The sequence below is a fragment of the Salvelinus namaycush genome, chromosome 30 (assembly GCF_016432855.1).
Source record: "Salvelinus namaycush isolate Seneca chromosome 30, SaNama_1.0, whole genome shotgun sequence".
Classification (NCBI taxonomy): Eukaryota; Metazoa; Chordata; class Actinopteri; order Salmoniformes; family Salmonidae; genus Salvelinus; species Salvelinus namaycush.
In genome coordinates this window covers 26666049-26687093 of record NC_052336.1, presented here as the reverse complement: position 1 = coordinate 26687093, position 21045 = coordinate 26666049, and the positions used below count along the sequence as shown (strand labels likewise).

The 21045-nt window shown below is 46.6% G+C and overlaps 2 protein-coding genes across 2 annotated transcripts; one reads left to right on the top strand and one right to left on the bottom strand.

Annotated features, from left to right (window-relative positions):
* The first annotated feature begins 10670 nt into the window (after nt 1–10670).
* Nucleotides 10671–18121, top strand: LOC120025078 (high choriolytic enzyme 1-like). The gene is made up of 7 exons (XM_038969514.1): nt 10671–10748; nt 11735–11807; nt 11904–12065; nt 12152–12269; nt 12533–12711; nt 13011–13080; nt 17950–18121. The coding sequence occupies exons 1-7, from the start codon at nt 10671–10673 to the stop codon at nt 18119–18121; spliced, it is 852 nt and encodes a 283-aa protein (XP_038825442.1).
* A 1297-nt stretch (nt 18122–19418) lies between these two features.
* Nucleotides 19419–20845, bottom strand: LOC120025030 (FAS-associated death domain protein-like). Its single transcript, XM_038969462.1, has 2 exons — nt 20506–20845; nt 19419–20067 (listed from the first exon to the last, which is right to left on the bottom strand). The coding sequence occupies exons 1-2, from the start codon at nt 20804–20806 to the stop codon at nt 19778–19780; spliced, it is 591 nt and encodes a 196-aa protein (XP_038825390.1). The 5' UTR covers nt 20807–20845; the 3' UTR covers nt 19419–19777.
* Between the last annotated feature and the right edge of the window lie 200 nt (nt 20846–21045).

Here is a 21045-nt window from a genome sequence, read left to right as displayed (position 1 = left end):
GAAAACCACCTGCCTCTAATTGAGAGCCATATCAGGTCACCCTAAACCAACATAGAAACAGAAAACATAGACTGCCCACCCAAACTCACGTCCTGACCAACTAACACATACAAAAACTAACAGAAAACAGGTCAGGAACGTGACATAACCCCCCCCTTAAGGTGCGAACTCCGGGCGCACCAGCACAAAGTTTAGGGGAGGGTCTGGGTGGGCATCTGACCACGGTGGTGGCTCAGGCTCTGGGCGAGGTCCCCACCCCACCATAGTCAATCCCAGCTTACGTTTCCCCCTTAGAATGACCACCCTCATCTTACACCCACTTAATTTAAATGTTAACCTTAAGATAAGGGGCAGCACCAGGACAAGGGGCAGCACCGGGATAGAGAGATAGCTCAAGACCGAGAGGTAGGTCAGGATAGAGAGGTAGCTCAGGATAGAGGGGCAACTCCGGACTGAAGGGCAGCTCCGGACAGAGAGACAGCTCTGGACTGAGGGACAGTTCTGGATCAATGGCAGCTCTGGGCTGAGGGGCAGCTCATGACTGGCTGACGGCTCTGGACGCTCATGGCTAGCTGACGGCTCTGGACGCTCATGGCTAGCTGACGGCTCTGGACGCTCATGGCTGGCTGACGGCTCTGGACGCTCATGGCTCGCTGACGGCTCTGGCAGATCCTGTCTGGTTGGCGGCTCTGGCAGATCCTGTCTGGTTGGCGGCTCTGGCAGATCCTGTCTGGTTGGCGGCTCTGGCAGATCCTGTCTGGTTGGCGGCTCTGGCAGATCCTGTCTGGTTGGCGGCTCTGGCAGATCCTGACTGACGAATGGCTCTAGCGGCTCCTGACTGACTAACGGCTCTGACGGCTCGGGACAGACGGGCGGCTCTAATGGCTCGGGACAGACGGATGGCTCAGACGGCGCTGGGGAGACGGATGGCTCAGACGGCGCTGGGGAGACGGATGGCTCAGATGGCGCTGAGGAGACGGATGGCTCAGATGGCGCTGCGGAGACGGATGGCTCAGATGGCGCTGCGGAGACGAATGGCTCTGGCTGATCCTGTCTGGCGGAAGGCTTTGGCTGTTGGGCAGACAGCAGACTCTGGCCGGCTGAGACGCACTGTAGGCCTGGTGCGTGGTGCCGGAACTGGAGGCACCGGACTGGAGACACGCACTTCAAGCCTATTGCGGGGAGCAGGGACAGGGCACACTGACCTCTCGAAGCGCACTATAGGCCTGGTGCGTGGTACCGGCACTGGTGGCACCGGGCTGAGTGCACGCACATCAGGACGAGTACGGGGAGAAGGAACAGTGCGTACAGGGCTCTGGAGACGCACAGGAGGCTTAGTGCGTGGTGCCGGAACTGGAGGCACTGGGCTGGAGACACGCACCATAGGGAGAGTGCGTGGAGGAGGAACAGGGCTCTGGAAACGCACTGGAAGCCTGGTGCGTGGAGTAGGCACTGGTGGTACTGGGCTGGGGCGGGGAGGTGGCGCCGGAAATACCGGACCGTGCAGGCGTACTGGCTCCCTTGAGCATTGAGCCTGCCCAACCTTACCTGGTTGAATGCTCCCCGTCGCCCGACCAGTGCGGGGAGGTGGAATAACCCGCACCGGGCTATGTAGGCGAACCGGGGACACCATGCGTAAGGCTGGTGCCATGTAAGCCGGCCCAAGGAGACGTACTGGTGGCCAGATATGTAGAGCCGGCTTCATGACATCCGGCTCAACGCTCAATCTAGCCCTACCAGTGCGGGGAGGTGGAATAACCCGCACCGGGCTATGCACACGTACAGGAGACACCGTGCGCTCTACTGCGTAACACGGTGTCTGCCCGTACTCCCGCTCTCCACGGTTAGCCTGAGAAGTGGGCGCAGGTCTCCTACCTGCCCTTGGCCCACTACCTCTTAGCCCCCCCCCAAGAAATGTTTGGGGTTTCTTCTCGGGCTTCCTCGCTAGCCGCATACCTTCATATCTCCGGTTCCCTTGTCCGGTTGCCTCTGCTCTCCTCAGTGCCTCCAGCTGTTCCCATGGGAGGCGATCCCTTCCAGCCAGGATCTCCTCCCATGTGTAGCAACCCTTGCCGTTTAATACGTCCTCCCATGTCCATTCCTGTTTCGTGTTCCACTGCTCGAACTTATGCTGCTTGGTTCTGGATTGGTGGGTGGTTCTGTAACGGCGTTCCTCCTCCTCTTCATCCGAAAAGGAGGAGTAGTGATTTGACCAAACTGCAGCGTTGTAGTTCGACATAATATTTATTAAACAAAACAGAAAACACGACGAACACGAAACACTTGAGAATTTACAAAATAACAAACGCAGTCAACAGACCTGGACACGAACTTACATATAACGTGAAGAACGCAATAACAGGAAAACTGACTACATAAAACGAACGAACAAACAAAACCGAAAACAGTCCCGTGTGGCGTAACATACACTTACACAGACACAGGAGACAACCACCCACAACAAACAGTGTGAAAACACCTACCTTAATATGACTCTCAATCAGAGGAAATGAAAACCACCTGCCTCTAATTGAGAGCCATATCAGGTCACCCTAAACCAACATAGAAACAGAAAACATAGACTGCCCACCCAAACTCACGTCCTGACCAACTAACACATACAAAAACTAACAGAAAACAGGTCAGGAACGTGACAGGAACAATATTAAACCTTTATAATTAATATATATATTGTTAATGTGTAGTCTAGGACCCTATAAATGTAGTGGGGGATGGGTCTTATAACCCTTCCCCTTCTATTAATACAACATAAGCATAATCAATTATTATAATACATCAAACATTTGGTGCAGCCCCTATCATGACCCCAATTTGACCCCGTCATTCTTTAAGGTTGCTGCCCCTATCATCGCCAAGCCTATCTCCAACCTTTTAAACCTGTCTCTCCTTTCTGGGGAGGTTTCCATTGCTTGGAAGGCAGCCACAGTTCGTCCTTTATTTATTTAAGGGGGAGATCAAGCTGATCCTAACTGTTATAGGCCTATTTCTATTTTGCCCTGTTTATCAAAAGTGTTAGAAAAACATGTCAAAAATCAACTGACTGGCTTTCTTTATGTCTATAGTATTCTCTCTGGTATGCAATCTGGTTTCCGCTCAGGTTATGGATCCTTAAACCTTAAAGGTCCTCAATGATGTCACCCTTGCTCTTCGAAGCAATGTTGTGCTGCTATTTTTTATTGACTTGGTCAAAGCTTTGATACGGTAGACCGTTCCATTCTCGTGGGCCGGCTAAGGAGTATTGGTGTCTCTGATGGTTCTTTGGCCTGGTTTGCTAACTACCTCTCTCAAAGAATGCAGTGTATAAAGTCAGAACATCTGCTGTCTCAGCCACTGCCTGTCACCAAGGGAGTACCCCAAGGCTCAATCCTAGGCCCCACGCTCTCATCCATTTACATGCAGATGATACAGTCTTATACTCAACAGGCCCCTCCCCGGATTTTGTGTTAAACGCTCTTCAACAAAGCTTTCTTAGTGTCCAACAAGCTTTCTCTGCCCTTAACCTTGTTCTGAACACCTACAAAACAAAGGTCATGTGGTCTGGTAAGAAGAATGCCCCTCTCCCCACGGGTGTGACTACTACCTCTGAGGGTTTAAAGCTTTAGGTAGTAACCTCATACAAGTATTGGGAGTATGGCTAGATGGTACACTGTCCTTTTCTCAGCACATATCAAAGCTGCAGGCTAAGGTTAAATCTAGACTTGGTTTCCTCTATCGTAATCGCTCCTCTTTCACCACAGCTGCCAAACTAACCGTGATTCAGATGACCATTTTACCCATGCTAGATTACGGAGACGTAATTTATAAATCGGCAGGTAAGGGTGCTCTCGAGCGGCTAGATGTTCTTTACCATTCGGCCATCAGATTTGCCACCAATGCTCCTTATAGGACACGTCACTGCACTCTATACTTATCTGTAAACTGGTCATCTCTGTATACCTATCGCAAGACCCATTGGTTGATGCTTATTTATTAAACCCTCTTAGGCCTCACTCCCCCCTATCTGAGATATCTACTGCAGCCCTCATCCTCCACATACAACACCCGTTCTGCCAGTCACATTCTGTTAAAGGTCCCCAAAGCACACACATCTCTGGGTCGCTCTTCTTTTCAGTTTGCTGCAGCTAATGACTGGAATGAGCTGCAACAAACACTCGAACTGGACAGTTTAACCTCCATCTCTTCATTCAAAGGCTCAGTCATGGACACTCTAACTGACAGTTGTGGCTGCTTTGCATGATGTATTGTTGTCTCTACCTTCTTGCCCTTTGTGCTGTTGTCTGTGCCGAATAATGTTTGTACCATGTTTTTGTACTGCGACCACGTTGGGCTGCTGCCATGTTGTGTTGCTAGCATGTTGTTGTCATATTGTGTTGCTACCATGTGGTGTTGTCATGTGCTGCTGCCATGCTGTGTAAGATATTAGGTCTCTCTTTATGTAGTGTTGCGGTGTATTTTATTTTTAATCCCAGCCCCGTCCACGCAGGAGGCCTTTTGGCTTTTGGTAGGCCGTTATTGTAAATAAGAATTTGTTCTTAACTGACTTGCCTAGTTAAACAAAGGTTAAATAAAAAAAGACATTAAAAAAAGTACGGAGTTGTAATTTCCATCAGGCCAATATTCTACATAGTTTAGAACAGAAAACGTGGTAATTAACTACAATGACCATAATCCACGTTTAAACTTGTCCTGTCTTTGCGGAGCAAACACAGAGACTGAGAGAAGAAAGAACAGGTGATTGAGAGTGATAGAAAACAGTTGCTCCCTGAGCCTGAAAATGCCTGATCTAAATGATTGATAGTTGATATTCAGCAGTCATATACAGTACCTTCAGAAGTATTAAGACCCATTGTCTTTATCCACAATTGGATAGGTTAAAGCTGTATTCTAAAATTGATTAAATAGTTTTTTCCCCTAATCAATCTACAGACAATACCCCACAATGACAAAGCAAAAACAGGTTTTTAGAATGTTTGCTAATTTATAAAAAATAAAAAACTGAAATATCACATTTACATAAATATTCAGACCCTTTACTCAGTACTTTGTTGAAGCACCTTTGGCAGTGATTACAGCCTCAAGTCTTCTTGGGTATGACGTTACAAGCTTGGCACACATATATTTGGGGAGTTTCTTCCATTCTTCTCTGGAGATCCTCTCAAGCTCTGTCAGGTTGGATGGGAAGCATTGCTGCATAGCTTTTTGCAGGTCTCTCCAGAGATGTTCGATCAGGTTTAAGTCCGGGCTCTGGCTGGGCCACTCAAGGACATTCAAAGACTTGTCCCCGAAGCCACTCCTGCGTTGTCTTGGCTGTGTGCTTAGGGTCGTTGTCCTGTTGAAAAGTAAACCTTCACACCAGTCTGAGGTCCTGAGAGCTCTGGAGGACGTTTTCATCAAGGAACTCTCTGTACTTTGTTCCGTTCATCTTTGCCTCGATCCTGACTAGTCCCCCAGTCCCTGCCACTGAAAACATCCCCACAGCATGATTCTGCCACCACCATGCTTCATCCTGCAGCACAAACTCCAAAAAGTTCTGGGACACTGTAAAGTCCATGGAGAATAAGAGCACCTCCTCCCAGCTGCCCACTGCTCTGAGGCTAGGAAACACTGTCACCACCGATAAATCCACAATAATTGAGAACTTCAATAAGCATTTTTCTACGGCTGGCCATGCTGTCCACCTGGCCACCCCTACCCTGGTCAACAGCCCTGCACCCCCCACAGCAACTTGCACAAGCCTCCCTCATTTATCCTTCACCCAAAACCAGATATCTGATGTTCTGAAAGAGCTGCAAAATCTGGACCCCTACAAATCAGCAGGACTAGACAATCTGGACCCTCTCTTTCTAAAATTATCAGCCGAAATTCCCTCTCTTTCTAAAATTATCAGCCGGAATTGTTGCAACCCCTATTACTAACCTGTTCAACCTCTCTTTCGTATCATCTGAGATCCCCAAAGATTGGAAAGCTGCCGCGGTCATCCCTCTTCAAAGGGGGAGACACTCTAGACCCAAACTGCTACAGACCTATATCTATCCTACCCTGCCTTTCTAAGGTCTTCAAAAGTCAAGTTAACAAACAGATCACCGACCATTTTGAATCCCACCGTACCAGCATCACTACTCAGGACGGTTCTGACTTAGAATATGTGGACATCTACAAATACCTAGGTGTCTGGTTAGACTGTAAACTCTCCTTCCAGACTCACATTAAGCATCTCCAATCCAAAATGTAATCTAGAATCGGCTTCCTATTTCGTAACAAAGCATCCTTCACTCATGCTGCCAAACATACCCTCGTAAAACTGACTATCCTACTGATCCTTGACTTCGGCGATGTCATTTGCAAAATAGCCTCCAACACTCTACTCAGCAAATTGGATGCAGTCTATCACAGTGCCATCCGTTTTGTCACCAAAGACCCATATAGTACCCACCACTGCGACCTGTATGCTCTCATTGGCTGGCCCTCGCTTAATATTCGTCGCCAAACCCATTGGCTCCAGGTCATCTATAAGTCTCTGCTAGGTAAAGCCCCGCCTTATCTCAGCTCACTGGTCACCATAGCAGCACCCACTCGTAGCACGCACTCCAGCAGGTATATTTCACTGGTCACCCCCAAAGCCAATTAATTCCTCCTTTCGCCACCTTTCCTTCCAGTTCTTTGCTGCCAATGACTGGAACGAACTGCAAAAATCACTGAAGCTGGAGACTCATATCTCCATCACTAACTTTAAGCAGCAGCTGTCAGAGCAGCTCACAGATCACTGCACATGTACATAGCCCATCTGTAAATAGCCCATCCAACTACCTCATCCCCATACTGTTATTTATTTTTTTGCTCCTTTGCACCCCAGTATCTCTACTTGCACATTAATCTTCTGCACATCTATCACTCCAGTCTCTATCACTCCAGTGTTTAATCGCTAAATTGCAATTATTTCACCAGACTGGCCTATTTATTGCCTTTACCTCCCTCATCTTACCTCATTTGCACACACTGTCTATAGACTTTTTCTATTGCGTTTTGACTGTATGTTTTGTTTATTCCATGTGTAACTCTGTGTTGTTGTTTGTGTCGCACTGCGTTGCTTTATCTTGGCCAGGTCGCAGTTGTAAATGAGAACTTGTTCTCAACTTGCCTACCTGGTTAAATAAAGGTGAAATAAAATAAATAAAAAATCGTAGGGTGTCAGGTTTCCTCCAGATGTGATATTTGGCATTCAGGCCAAAGAGTTAAATCTTGACTTCATCAGACCAAAAAATCCTGTTTCTCATGGTCTGAGAGTCATTAGGTGCCTTTTGGCAACTCCAAGCGGGCTGTCATGTGCCTTTTACTGAGGAGTGGCTCCCGTCTGGCCACTCTACCATAAAGGCCTGATAGGTGGAGTGCTGCAGAGATGGTTGTACTTATGGAAGGTTTTCCCATCTCCACAGAGGAACTCTGGAGCTCTGTCAGAGTGATCATCGGGTTCTTGGTCACCTCCCTGACGAAGGCCCTTCTCCCTCGATTGCTCAGTTTGGCCGGGCGGCCAGCTCTAGGAAGAGTCTTGGTGGTCCCAAACTTCTTCAATTTAATAATGATGGAGGCCACTGTGCTCGTGGGGACCTTCAGTGTTGCAGAAATATTTTGGTACCTTTCCCCAGATCTGTGCCTCGACACAATCCTGTCTCGGAGCTCTACGTACAATTCCTTCGACCTCATGGCTGGGTGTTTTGTCTGACATGCACTGTCAACTATGGGACCTTATATAGACAGGTATGTGCCTTTCCAAATCATGTCCAATCAATTGAATTTACAGGTGGACTCCAATCAAGTTGTAGAAACATCTCAAGGATGATCAATGGAAACAGGATGCACCTGAGCTCAATTTTGAGTCTCACAGCAAAGGGTCTGGATACATTTCTAAAAACCTGTTTTCGCTTTGTCATTATCGTGTATTATGTGTAGATTGCTGAGGATTTGTATTTATTTAATCCATTTTAGAATAAGGCTGTAACGTAACAAAATGTGGAATAAGTCAAGGGGTCTGAATACTTTCTGAAGGCACTGTAAGTATGCCTTATTTACTTTGAAGAACTACTAAAATAGTGATTTTGTCAGCAAGCATAAGCAGCAGCTCTATAGAGATGAGATGACTTGGAATGAATTAATAAAGTAATCAAATAAAACAACTAAAGTAATGTGAATAAATTATGGTGATAAGCAGTAATGGGCAGTCGCTACCATCATGGGACTTGTATTAATTGTTTGATTCAGTGTTGTTACAGCATTCAACACACATAATGCATAGTGCATTAAATGTCTAAAAAAGAATCGAAACCTAAATCGAAAAACCGTGATTCTTTTGTAATAATCGAACCAAAACCGAACCGACCTCAAAAAGCACTCATCGCTCAGCACTAGTGTGCTGACAAAAGATGCAAGCTAGCTAATTTACCATCTACCTAGCTAGACAGTACCTGAGTTCAAAGGTTAGATAACTAGCTAGCTAGTGTGCTAATCCCAAAAAACTAGATAAACAAATTGCATGGAAATTCTGTCATGTTGATGTTAGCTAGCGAAGCTACCTAGCCACTAAACGTGATCTACTTAGCTAGCTAACTATATCATGCCAAATATTACCTCATGCTAAATCTAGCAGAATTTCTATATCAAAAATGTGGTTTTAGGTTTTACCTAATGCTAGCTAGCTAGCTAACATTTCCTAGCTAGCTCAGTAGTTTCTTTCGCACAAACTCTTCTGTCTGGCCTCTGCACACTTCTCTCCATCCTTTCACGACACACTGTCACATTTATTTTTATTTTTTAAATGTAACCTTTATTTAACATGATGTCAGTACAACATTTTGGGCACGTTCCAGATCATCTTTATTTCAAGGGTGTTTCACAGATGGGCAGATCTCACAAATTCGGGGGAATTTCTCAGAAACCAGCGAACCACACCAATAATACGGCTTGAAATCTTCAGCTGAAGCCTTCATTCCTGGAATAAATAAGTGTACCAATGCATCATCAGAGTTTCAAACGTGGGGCAAGACACATCATGGGAGTTGACCATTGGTCTGAAAACCAACCATTTCTGTTCCTGGGACAGCAACAATTCATCACACACAAAAGTGAGAAAATAACTATTGTTTAACTGTGCAACCATTAAAAAACAAGGTTGCATGATGATACACAAGGGTTCAATATTATACGTATTTGTAAGTGTATTTATAAATGATTAATAGCTGGAGGTAAATAGTGGCTCACTATTTGGCAAGCTCTATTTCGCTTTCGCACTATTTTGACCAATTATAACCCATTTATATAACCCATTTATTAATGGTTTATAATGCATTTACAAATGATTAAATAACCATTAATAAAGGAATTACAAACCCTTGATAAACCCTTTATAAATGGAATCTTATTGTAAAGTGTTACAATTTTTTTCACTACTTAGGTCAATTTCTTAAAAACCTCTGATAATTGTGTCGGTTGACCTTCTAGGACCTTGCTGGAAACCTTCACAATCTTATCCAGTCTGTTCTTGTTGCACACATTCAAATGACTAAACCAGGCCACCATAGAGATAGAGTGAGTATATAAACACAACAGTAAGGAGATATAGCTACTTTCAGCCCCCATCCATACTTTATAAACCCTATTCTGATCTGCACAACATTTGCCTCTTTCATGAGCTATGTGCACAAGATTAATGTAATATCTATGTTGAATGAGAGAACCCACTGACAAGTAATGAAGTTTGTGGGCTGCCAACAAAGATTTCGGAGCAGCAGATATTCCATGAGAAGATTTCACAGTATGTTATTGTGGCTCAGTTGGTTTTTCTGCCACTTGCAACACTAGGGTTGTGGGTTGGATTCCCACAGGGGACCATTGCGAACGAAAACGTATTCACTCACTTCTGTAACTTGCTTTGGATAAGAGCGTCTGCTAAATTACTCAAATGTAAAAAAGTAATTTTAGAGGCCTTTTGAAGATTGTCAACGTGTATTAGATTATTTTTTATTCTGTTCAATGAGAGAATTACAAAAAAATCCATCAATCCATTTTAACACTTGTAACACACCTGTGAGGTGTCAATGTATAGCTACTCTTTCTGAATATGAAAAATGCAATGAAAGAAGAAAAAAAATCTAACTTTAAATAAGAGGCTTCATTAATTGAATTACTTATATGCATCCTGAAAAGGTAGAATGACACACAGAGAAGGGCACACCTGTTTGGAAAACCTCAAGGTCAACCATATTTAGCCATGATATGATGTCATGGTACAAAATGTTTACATGCACACCTCACACATGTCATGTTTCACACACGTTTCAAGGATTTCCTGCAGAATTTCCACATGACGTGCAGCAACCTCGACTCAATGTGACATTTCCTTACCTGTCAGCATATATTTGTGCCCATATTCACTTATTTGGGGGTCTGTTATCTATATCTACGTGTATATTCCTGAGGAAAGAGTATAAAACTACTACTAACTACTTCCATTTCACCCATTCCTTCTCGGAGCTCTAAGGTAAGCACCGTGCTCAGTGTTCATACTGTATGTGTGTGAGCTTCAATGACTAACACTATGGCTGGTTTTAAGGATTGTCCCTATATGGTTGTATTTATCCTACAGTCCTTTTGCTGCCATGTTTGTGTTGAAGTTCACTGTGGGTCTCCTGACCCTGATGCTGGTGTCCTCTGCCTGGGTTGAGGAACTGACTGAGGTGAGTGACACAGGATACGAAGCTACCATGCCATAAGATCGCTGCTTTGCTAAACTCAATCGAACAGTCAACGCATATTCAAAGTAACACTAGGACCTACTTGGACCCCAGTAACATTGGGACCTTAAAAATACTTCACACAATAAAGCTCCAATGGTATTATAGTTTTGGCTATATACTCCAGCATTTTGAATGTGAAATTATACAATGTCTATGAGGTTAGCATGCATATTGTCCGCTTTAATTTTAGGGTATTTTCATTCATATCGGGAGAACCGTTTAGAAATTACAGCACTTTTTGTCCAAACGTCTATTATGTGTATTAAATAAGTATTTGGTCCCATATTCCTAGCACATTGTGAAGCGTGTGACTCTACACATTTGTTGCATGCATTTGCTGTTTGTTTTGGTTGTGTTTCAGATTATTTTGTGCCCAATAGAAATTAATGGTAAATAATGTATTGTGTCATTTTGGAGTCACTTTTATTGTAAATAAGAATAGAATATGTTTCTCAACACTTCTACATTAATGTCGATGCTACCATGATTACAGATAATCCTGAATGAATCGTGAATAATGATGAGTAAGAAAGTTAGACGCACAAATATCATAACCCCCCCCCCCCAAAATGCTAGCCTCCCGTTATTGTAATGGTGAGACGTTAGCATGTCTTGGGGATATACTATTTGTGACATGGATGAAAATACCCTCAAATGAAAGCTGACAGTCTGCACTTTAACCTCATAGTCATGGTATCATTTCAAATCCAAAATGCTGGAGTACAGAGCCAAAACAAGAAAAAATGTGTCACTGTCCCAATACTTTTGGAGCTCAATGTATATTCATGTATTGTGTTCTTCATGAGTTCATATACTCTATGTTAATTGTATATGTATATCTCACATTACCAAGCATATAAATAATAAAAACAATGTAATGTCATGATTTAGCAGACTTAACAGATCCAATGTTCTTTCTTACAGAGAATGTTGTGGAAGAAGACACCTTTACTGAGCTCTCTGTTGGTGAGCTGCTGACCAGAGCCGACAGGGACCTCAGTAAGTTGGTTCAATGCTCAAGGAATAAAGAGAATGCAGATTAATTATTTGGGACTAGCACCCAGAGTAACCTGTTCTCCATGTTCTTTACCCAAGCCCCCGAGGCCGATGAGCCTACTCTGATGGGTGACATTGCCATGCCCTCTGAGAAGAATGCTAACCCCTGCACCGCCACCGGGTGTCTATGGCAAAAGTACAGTGATGGAAGAATCTGGATGGCCTATGTCATTGCCAACACTTCTGTAAGTGTTCGCTTTTGTATGTTGAGATATTGTACAAGCAATACAATCATTTCACTACAATCATTTCCCTATCTCTTGTTGTTAATTTGATCTCTATAACAGCATCTCGTGAGATAGCCATCATCCAGCGTGGTCTTGACTCCTTCGCCGAAACCACCTGCGTCCGCTTCTTCCAGCGCCAGAACGAGAGGGACTACCTCAGCATTGAGTCTCGCAGCGGGTGAGCCTAAATTTCAATAACATGATTAAACAATTCAAATATCACATCAATACATACGTAGTTGAATTTCCCTTTGAGGATCATAATCCATGCAATATTTGTTTTTGCAAACCTGCACTGTCAGGTGATCCCCACCACTTTTATCTCTTATGAACACATTACCCTGAGGTTTCCTAAAACCCTTACAATGAACTAGATGATTAGGGTAGGCCCTACTTCTGGCATTGGATTGGTGCACCTTGACCCTCTGCTCTTCTCCCAAGATGCTACTCCTATGTTGGCCGTCAGGGTAACACCCAGACTGTGTCTCTAGCCCGCCAGGGCTGCCTGTACCACAGCACCGTCCAGCATGAGCTCCTCCATGCCCTGGGCTTTAACCACGAGCAGACCCGCAACGACCTTGACAACCACATCCATGTCTACTGGGAGAACATAATTGATGGTCGATACCATGCATTTATCCTGTTTCCCTTTAATTGACTTTCACTTTACATGATAAGAAACTGCCTCTATCTCTAACGGCTAATTCTAACAAAAGACAATGGATTTGTTAAATTGTATATTTTGGGGGCTGCGTAATACTTGTCAGCCAACCTGCTTTTTGTTTTATGAGCTGTTGAGTCATCTATAGATATATAGTTGTTCATTTCCGTTATCTATTGTTGTTCATTTCTATTTAATATTGTAACTGATTGATCTTGCTCATAAAGTGGGGTGAAACACAGCCTATCAGCTCTATGAACATGAAGTACCACTTCCACAAGATCGCCAACCTGAACCAAGGTGTTAAGAGCCTCCTTAAAGGAGGGAGGTGCAGGAATCAGGAGCAGGAGAACAAGGAAGTCCCAATGGCACAATCGTTTATTTAAGACGTCCCAACTCAGCAACATGGGGGAGAATACGCCCAAACGAGGTCGCCACCCACAGGGAAATAAACGTCACACACGGAGGAGAAACCTCTACTCCTAAACACATACCAAACGGTACAAACTGCCGTGAAAAGAAAACCCCGTGGTGCAGACACGCACCACTAACAAAGATAGCACAGCAAACAATCCCGCACAAAGACTAGCAGGCAGCGGAGGTAAATAAACCCCCCGAAATCAACTAATAGGACACAGGTGTAAACAATACAGACAGACACAAACAAAAAGGAAAAATGGATCGGTGGCAGCTAGTAGGCCGGCGACGACGACCGCCGAGCATCGCCCGAACAGGGAGCGGAGCCACCTTCGGTGGAAGTCGTGACAGTACCCCCTCCCTGACGCGCGGCTCCCGCAGCGCGCCGACGCTGGCCTCGAGGACGACCCGGAGGACGAGACGCAGGGCGATCCGGATGCAGGCGGTGAAACTCACTCAGCAGAGATGGGTCCAAGACGTCCTCCACCGGCACCCAGCATCTCTCCTCCAGACCGTACCCCTCCCAATCCACGAGGTACTGCAGGCCCCTCACCCGATGCCTGGAATCCAGTATGGATCGCACTGTGTACGCCGGGGCCCCTTCGATGTCCAGAGAGGGCTGAGGGACCTCCCGCACCTCAGCTCCTTGAAGCGGACCAGCTACCACCGGCCTGAGGAGAGACACATGAAACGAGGGGTTAAAACGGTAATAAGGGGGAGCTGTAACCTATAACACACCTCATTTATTCTCCTCAGGACTTTAAATGGCCCCACAAACCGCGGACACAGCTTCCGGCAGGGCAGGCGGAGAGGCAGGTTCCGGGTCGAGAGCCAGACCCGGTCCCCCGGTGCGAACACCGGGGCCTCACTGGGGTGGCGGTCAGCGCTCGCTTCTTCAGCCCGTTTCAGTTGCCCGTGGACGGCCTCCCAGGTCTCCTTCGAGCGCTTCACCCAGTCCTCCACCACAGGAGCCTCGGTCTGGCTCGGATGCCACGGTACCAGGACCGGCTGATACCCCAACACGCACTGGAAGGGCGAAAGGTTAGTTGAGGAGTGGCGGAGTGAGTTCTGGGCCATCTCTGCCCATGTTACGTACCTCGCCCACTCCCCTGGCCGGTCCTGGCAATACGACCGCAGAAACCTACCCACATCCTGGTTTACTCTCTCCACCTGCCCATTACTCTCAGGGTGAAAACCAGAGGTCAGGCTGACCGAGACTCCCAGACGCTCCATGAACGCCCTCCAAACCCGGGACGTGAACTGGGGACCCCGATCAGAAACTGTCTACCGACAGGTGTGACCAAGGCCGCTGTGGAATGGGGAGGGGTTGTAACTTCCCTCAGGGCAGGTGTCTAGGAGCCTTGCACTGAGCGCACACTGAACAGGAGGAGACATAAACCCTCACGTCCTTAGCTAAAGTGGGCCACCAGTACTTCCCCCTAAGGCTTCGCACCGTCCTATCGATACCCGGATGACCAGAGGAGGGTAACGTGTGCGCCCACCGAATCAACCTATCACGAACACCAAGCGGGACGTACCTCCGTCCAGCTGGACACTGAGGTGGAGTAGGCTCTGACCGAGATGCCCGCTCGATGTCCGCGTCCACCTCCCACACCACCGGCGCCACCAGACAAGAGGCCGGAAGTATGGGGGTGGGATCGATGGACCGCTCCTCTGTATCATACAGACGGGACAGTGCGTCTGCCTTAGCTTTCTGGGAACCTAGTCTATACAATATCGTAAATCGGAATCTGGTGAAAAACATGGCCCACCTTGCCTGGCGAGAGTTCAGTCTCCTCGCCTCCCGGATGTATTCCAGATTACGGTGGTCAGTCCAGATGAGGAAAGGGTGTTGAGCCCCCTCAAGCCAATGTCTCCACACCTTCAGAGCTTTTACAACAGCCAGCAACTCCCGGTCCCCCACGTCATAGTTTCACTCCGCCGGGCTGAGCTTCCTCGAAAAGAATGCGCAGGGGCGGAGCTTCAGTGGCGCGCCCGAGCGCTGTGAGAGCACGGCTCCAAACCCAGCCTCGGATGCGTCCACCTCCACTATGAATGCCAAAGAGGGATCCGGATGAGCATCTGAGCTCCTAGAGTGTGCGGCTCTCCTTTATTTTCAAGTTTTCTACTCTGCTAGCCAGCACCTTGCCTAAATAGGTGTGCATTTCCTTTTCTTCTAGATGGATCCGGATGAGCCAACACGGGAGCATCGGTAAACAGAGTCCTCAAGCGACAAAATGCTCTGTCTGCCTTCAGCCGACCACCGCAGACGCACCGGTCCCCCCTTCAGCAGTGAGGTAATGGGAGCAGCCACCTGCCCAAAACCCCGGATAAACCTCCGGTAGTAATTGGCAAACCCTAAAAACCGCTGCACCTCCTTTACCGTGGTGGGAGTCGGCCAATTACGCACGGCTGCAATGCCGTCACACTCCATCACCAACCCTGATGTTGAAATGCGATAACCCAGGAAGGAGACGGCCTGTTGGGAAAACATGCATTTCTCAGCCTTGACGTATAGGTCATGCTCCAACTGTCGCCCAAGTACTCTGCGCACCAGAGACACATGCGCGGCGCGTGTGGCGGAATATATCAAAATGTCATCGATATATGCCACCACACCCTGCCCGTGCAGGTCCCTGAGAATCTCGTCTACAAAGGATTGGAAGACTACTGGGGCATTCTTCAACCCATACGGAATGACGAGGTACTCATAATGGCCGGATGTGGTACTAAATGCTGTCTTCCACTCATCTCCCTCCCGGATATGCACCAAGTTATACGCACTCCTGAGATCCAGTTTTGTGAAGAGGCGTGCTCCGTGAAATGACTCAGTCGCCGTAGCGATGAGAGGTAGCGGGTAACTTTACCCCACCGTAATAGAATTTAGACCTCTATAGTCAATGCACGGACGCAGACCTCCCTCCTTCTTCTTCACAAAAAAGAAACTCGAGGAGGCGGGTGACGTGGAGGGCCGAATGTACCCCTGCCTCAGAGATTCAGACATATGTTTCCATAGCCACCGTCTCCTCCTGTGACAGGGGATACACGTGACTCCTGGGAAGTGCGGCATTTACCTGGAGGTTTATCGCACAATCCCCTCGTCGATGAGGTGGTAATTGGGTCGCCCTCTTTTTACAGAAGGCGATTGCCAAATCGGCATATTCGGGGGGAATGCGCACGGTGGATATTTGGTCTGGACTCTCCACCGTCGTTGCACCGATGGAAACTCCCACACACCTACCTGAGCACTCCTCTGACCACTCCTTTAGAGCCCTCTGTTGCCACGAAATAGTGGGGTTGTGAAAGGCCAACCAGCGAATATCCAGCACCACTGGAAACGCAGGAGAATCTATGAGGTAGAGACTAATTCTCTCCTCATGACCCCCCTGCGTAACTATGCCCAGTGGAGCCGTGGCCTCCCTGACCACCCCTGACCCTAATGGTTGACTATCTAGGGAGTGCACATGGAATCGTTTGTCCATCTGAACAAGGGGAATCCCTAACCTATGCGCGAAACCGTGGTCCATAAAATTCCCCGCTGCGCCTGAATCTACTAGCGCCTCATGCTGGGAATGGGGGAAAAACTCAGGGAAAGAAATTAACACATACATGTGAACAACAGGGGGCTCTGGGTTAGCCTGGTGCTGACTCACCTGGGGTGCCCGAACAGTACTCGGCCTGCCGTCTCGACTCCCAGACGAGCTCCTCCAGCACCGGTCGGCAGTGTGCCCTCTCCGACCACATCCAGTGCAGGAGGAGGCTCCTCCTCCAATCGCCCTCGCTGCAGCACCCCCTAACTCCATGGGGATTGGAGCAGAGGAGCTGGAGGGTGGAACCAACAGGACCCAATCCGGACACCCGCGCGTAGCCAGCAAGTTGTCCAACCTGATGGACATGTCCACTAGCTGGTCCAGGGTGAGGGTAGCGTATCTGCATGCTAGCTCCCTGCGGACGTCCTCACGTAAGCTGCACCTATAGTGGTCAATCAGGGCCCTGTCGTTCCACCCTGCGCCGGCGGCCAAGGTCCTGAACTCCAGAGTGAAGTCTTGTGCGCTCCTCGTCTCCTGCCGTAGATGGAACAGAAGCTCACCCACCGCTCGACCCTCAGGGGGATGGTCGAACAAGGCCCGGAAGCGGCGGGTGAACTCTGGGTAGTGGTCCCTCGCCGAGTCTGGTCCATCCCGACCGCGTTGGCCCACTCCAGAGCTTTGCCTGACAGGCAGGAGACGAGGGGTTCACGCTCTCACCTCCCGAGGGAGCCGGGTGCACGGTTGCCAGGTAAAGCTCCAGCTGGAGCAGGAAACCCTTGCAACCGGCAGCTGTCCCATCGTACTCCCTCGGGAGCGCGAGCCGAATACCGCTGGGGCCGGATGACGCCGGAGAAGGTGATGGTGCTGGTTGGAGTGTGGCTGGTGGAGGGGTAGGCAGGCCACCCCTCTCCCATCTCTCCATCGTCGCCATCACTTGATCCATGGCGGTCCCGAGACGGTGGAGAACGGTGGTGTGGTGTTGCATGCGCTCCTCCATGGACGTGGAGAGCGTGTCAGCTCCTGCTGATTCCATAAGTGGTGCGGGATTCTGTTAAGAGCCTCCTTAAAGGAGGGAGGTGCAGGAATCAGGAGCAGGAGAACAAGGAAGTCCCAGTGGCACAATCGTTTATTTAAGACGTCCCATACCTTCCTCAGTGTCCTTTCATTCAGGCCAAGATATACTGTAGCTTCAGCAGTGACATTGTTGAGTAGGCCTAAATTGTGTTGCATTGTGATTTGTGTGGTTACAGGTATGCCTTCTCCAAGAACAACCGCCCCACCATGGAGCCCATCCCCAACAACAATGTGTCTTTCGGCGAGGCCACCCAGATGAGCAAGAACGACATTGACAGGCTGAACAGGCTGTATGGCTGCTGTGAGTACTGCCACACTGAACAATTTACTGTTCATGGGTTTGGATGATTAAAATCTAGGCCAAGGCTGCGTGACCGGACCAAACCTCCTCGTTCCACCCCCTTGGATGCCTCTTCCCCAGAGCTAACATAGCTCTAATATATCTAGAGCTTAATAACAATGTAAGAATTGTGACATTGAGGGTGGGAGGATATATCACACTGGACATAGCTTTATGTGTATGATTAAATAATCACTCTTTTTTTCTCTTTTCCCCCCAATAGAAACAGTTAGATACCTGTGGTCTCACTTCCGATGGGCTCAAGATCATCCGCTGAAGGAGTAGAGTGACCTCTAGTGGTAGAACTATTAATGCAATTTGTCTCTAATAATCACAATAAAAATCTGATCAATTGAAATCAAAAGCTTCATCTGTATCTATAATTCAATTTCAATACAGTTCTCCAAATAAGTGTCCATACAACACGCTTTACTCAACATAAGTATTCTAACATGCTGACCAGACATGTCGCGTGCGCGAGCGTCGCAAAATAAATGTAGAAATCCATGTTATTCAATTATTGCGCCAACGAGCGTCTGCGATGCCAAGGGCTTAAATAGAACTCCTTTTTATTTCTGACGCAGATCGCGCTGCAAGTCCTGCCTCTCCCATCTCCTCATTGGTTTATAGAAGCAGGTACCCACGTGCCATCTACTCATTGGTTATACCCACATGGGTGATTGAAAGACGAACTGTTTTGCCGGTCGTCGTGGTAATACTATGAAAGTTTAGATGCCAATCACATATATACGTTCAAAGATGAAAAAGCCTGGAAGGAGGATAGATGACTAGAAACGATTCGGTTGGCCGTTTTATGTGTGGATTAATTGTCGGAGTAGAGGACCTTGTGCATTTCAGGTAAAATAACAACTCAATGTTTATATCCCAGGACAAATTAGCTAGCAACAGCAAGCTAGCTAAATAGGACAAATTAGCTAGCAAGAGCAAGCTAACTAGCTAAATTGCCATACATGTTTAATGCTTTTTAACCTGTCCCCAAATTAATGTCATTGGTTCAGAGTTTGTTTTGATATTTTAACCTGCGTGTCTTGATCGCGTTTGTTGTAGGGGGACAAAATACATTTATGCACGATAGCGCACGATGGCGCATGCACGCAGTCGGTTTGGGTTCCGTGTAATGCTTTGGACAAGTATTACAGCAACTATGGAACATGTTCACAGTAACCCCAAACATAAATATTTGTGGGTTTTGTTGAACTTGGAATGGCATGACTACAATCATAAACAAATCAATTTTTGAGTTTACTTCAACATTAAATAATTAGAAAAGTATTTTTACCAGCTTGAGGGAAACAGACTTCTTCAGATTTTTTTTAATACTAATCTCAACAGTGGATACATCAATATCACATTTAAATGCACATTATCTATACAATTTTATAATATCCATAGTTTAATCAAGTTTCTCCCAAATTCCCTTACAATATGTAGTAGGAATGTATGTACCCAGAGTGCACTGGGCTACTCTCCATAAAATTATACTGGCCCATGAATATACTGGTATACCAATATTGCCAACAAATTGTGGTGATTTACTGAATCTTATAAAAGCACCAAACTCATTGTGAAAGCAATGAATAAATAATCCATTGAGTAAACAACATAAGAGGCCTAAGAAAAGATGAAGATTGTTTGTCACACTTTCACTGTCCACCATTGGCATTAAGTTTTTCAAGTTCTGTCTGTATCAGATCAGCAGTGTAGTTCTGATCACAGGAGCGAAGGGCCTTTATCAAAGTGTCTGTTTTGGCCCCAGCTTTATGCATTTTCCGCCATTCCTTCAAAAGCTCCACCACTTGCTCTTCCAGGTTATTCGGGTGCTTCTGCGCAATATGGTCCAGTTTGGCCTCTGGCAGACCAAGTTTACGACCATATGTTCGCCACTTCCTTCCAATTTTGTTAGTGATCACTTCTGTTGCAATGTCAAGTTTTGCTGGGAAAAGAAAAGATGCCATGGAATGTAAATAAGTCAACTACAAAAGTCATATTTCCAACACAATGCACTATATACAGTAGGCTACACATTATCTGAGGCATACAGTTGCTTTTCATATTTGCCCTCAGAGGAAATACAATACACTGGCAAATATTTACTGTATGGGAGAGCATGTCAGAAACATAGTGACAATGTAGCCTAATATCTTCCATAGCAGTTGTGACAGGGTTCCCCAGTTAACATGTAGCCATGATCTCTGATACATTCTTACATACATTCAACAAGACATTGGCCCTCTGTAGAATGACTAAGCAACACCTCCACTTTACAGTAACTGTTGAAACAGGCGTCACAGCCCAAGAACAAATTGCCTATGCTATGGTATTTCAACAATTTTCCATTAATATTCGGGAGTGGGGAAACCACTTAATTTACCTTGCTCCTCATCGTTAGGAAGAGAATTCGGTGATCCAGCATATTGACTTACACAGTTGGTAAGTTTGTCCGCAAGATCTAGGCGACCAATGTCTGTCAAAAGTGAAACTAGAAATACTGTGTTGTCAGGTCCAAGTTTATTTCTTTCCATTAGGACCATGAAAAGTTGTAAGCCACTGGTCATCTTCTCGAGACGATTTTTTCCTATTTCTTTAATACACAGGAACTTCATTTTCTCCAATTGATCACCAACAAGTTCACCTGAAATCTTCAGCAAAAGTCTGTTATTAAACGTACTCATCTTGACTGTAGTGAACCAAGTAAATATCTCACACGACAGTTCTTCTTCTTCTTTGGGATTGGGTTGGCGGGTCGCATCCAACTTTCAAGGTGCATACACTGCCACCTACTGTACTGTAGTGGGAGGCCAGGCACGGCCTAACTACTTCCAATTCTCTTAATTAGTCCTGTTCCTCTAAGAAAGTGAAATAGATCAATAGACACCACTTCCCTCCTGTTGTCTCCCCCCACTACACCACC

What these genes read in the sequence shown, in the direction of transcription:
- LOC120025078 (XM_038969514.1), top strand. Translation starts at nt 10,671, where the DNA reads ATGTTTGTGTTGAAGTTCACTGTGGGTCTCCTGACCCTGATGCTGGTG. An exon ending in GGGTTGAGGAACTGACTGAG is followed by an intron (nt 10,749 to 11,734) that starts GTGAGTGACACA and finishes TTTCTTACAGAG; the next exon opens with AATGTTGTGGAAGAAGACAC. An exon ending in CAGAGCCGACAGGGACCTCA is followed by an intron (nt 11,808 to 11,903) that starts GTAAGTTGGTTC and finishes TCTTTACCCAAG; the next exon opens with CCCCCGAGGCCGATGAGCCT.
- LOC120025030 (XM_038969462.1), bottom strand. Translation starts at nt 20,806, where the DNA reads ATGAGTACGTTTAATAACAGACTTTTGCTGAAGATTTCAGGTGAACTT. An exon ending in TCCTAACGATGAGGAGCAAG is followed by an intron (nt 20,068 to 20,505) that starts GTAAATTAAGTG and finishes TTCTTTTCCCAG; the next exon opens with CAAAACTTGACATTGCAACA.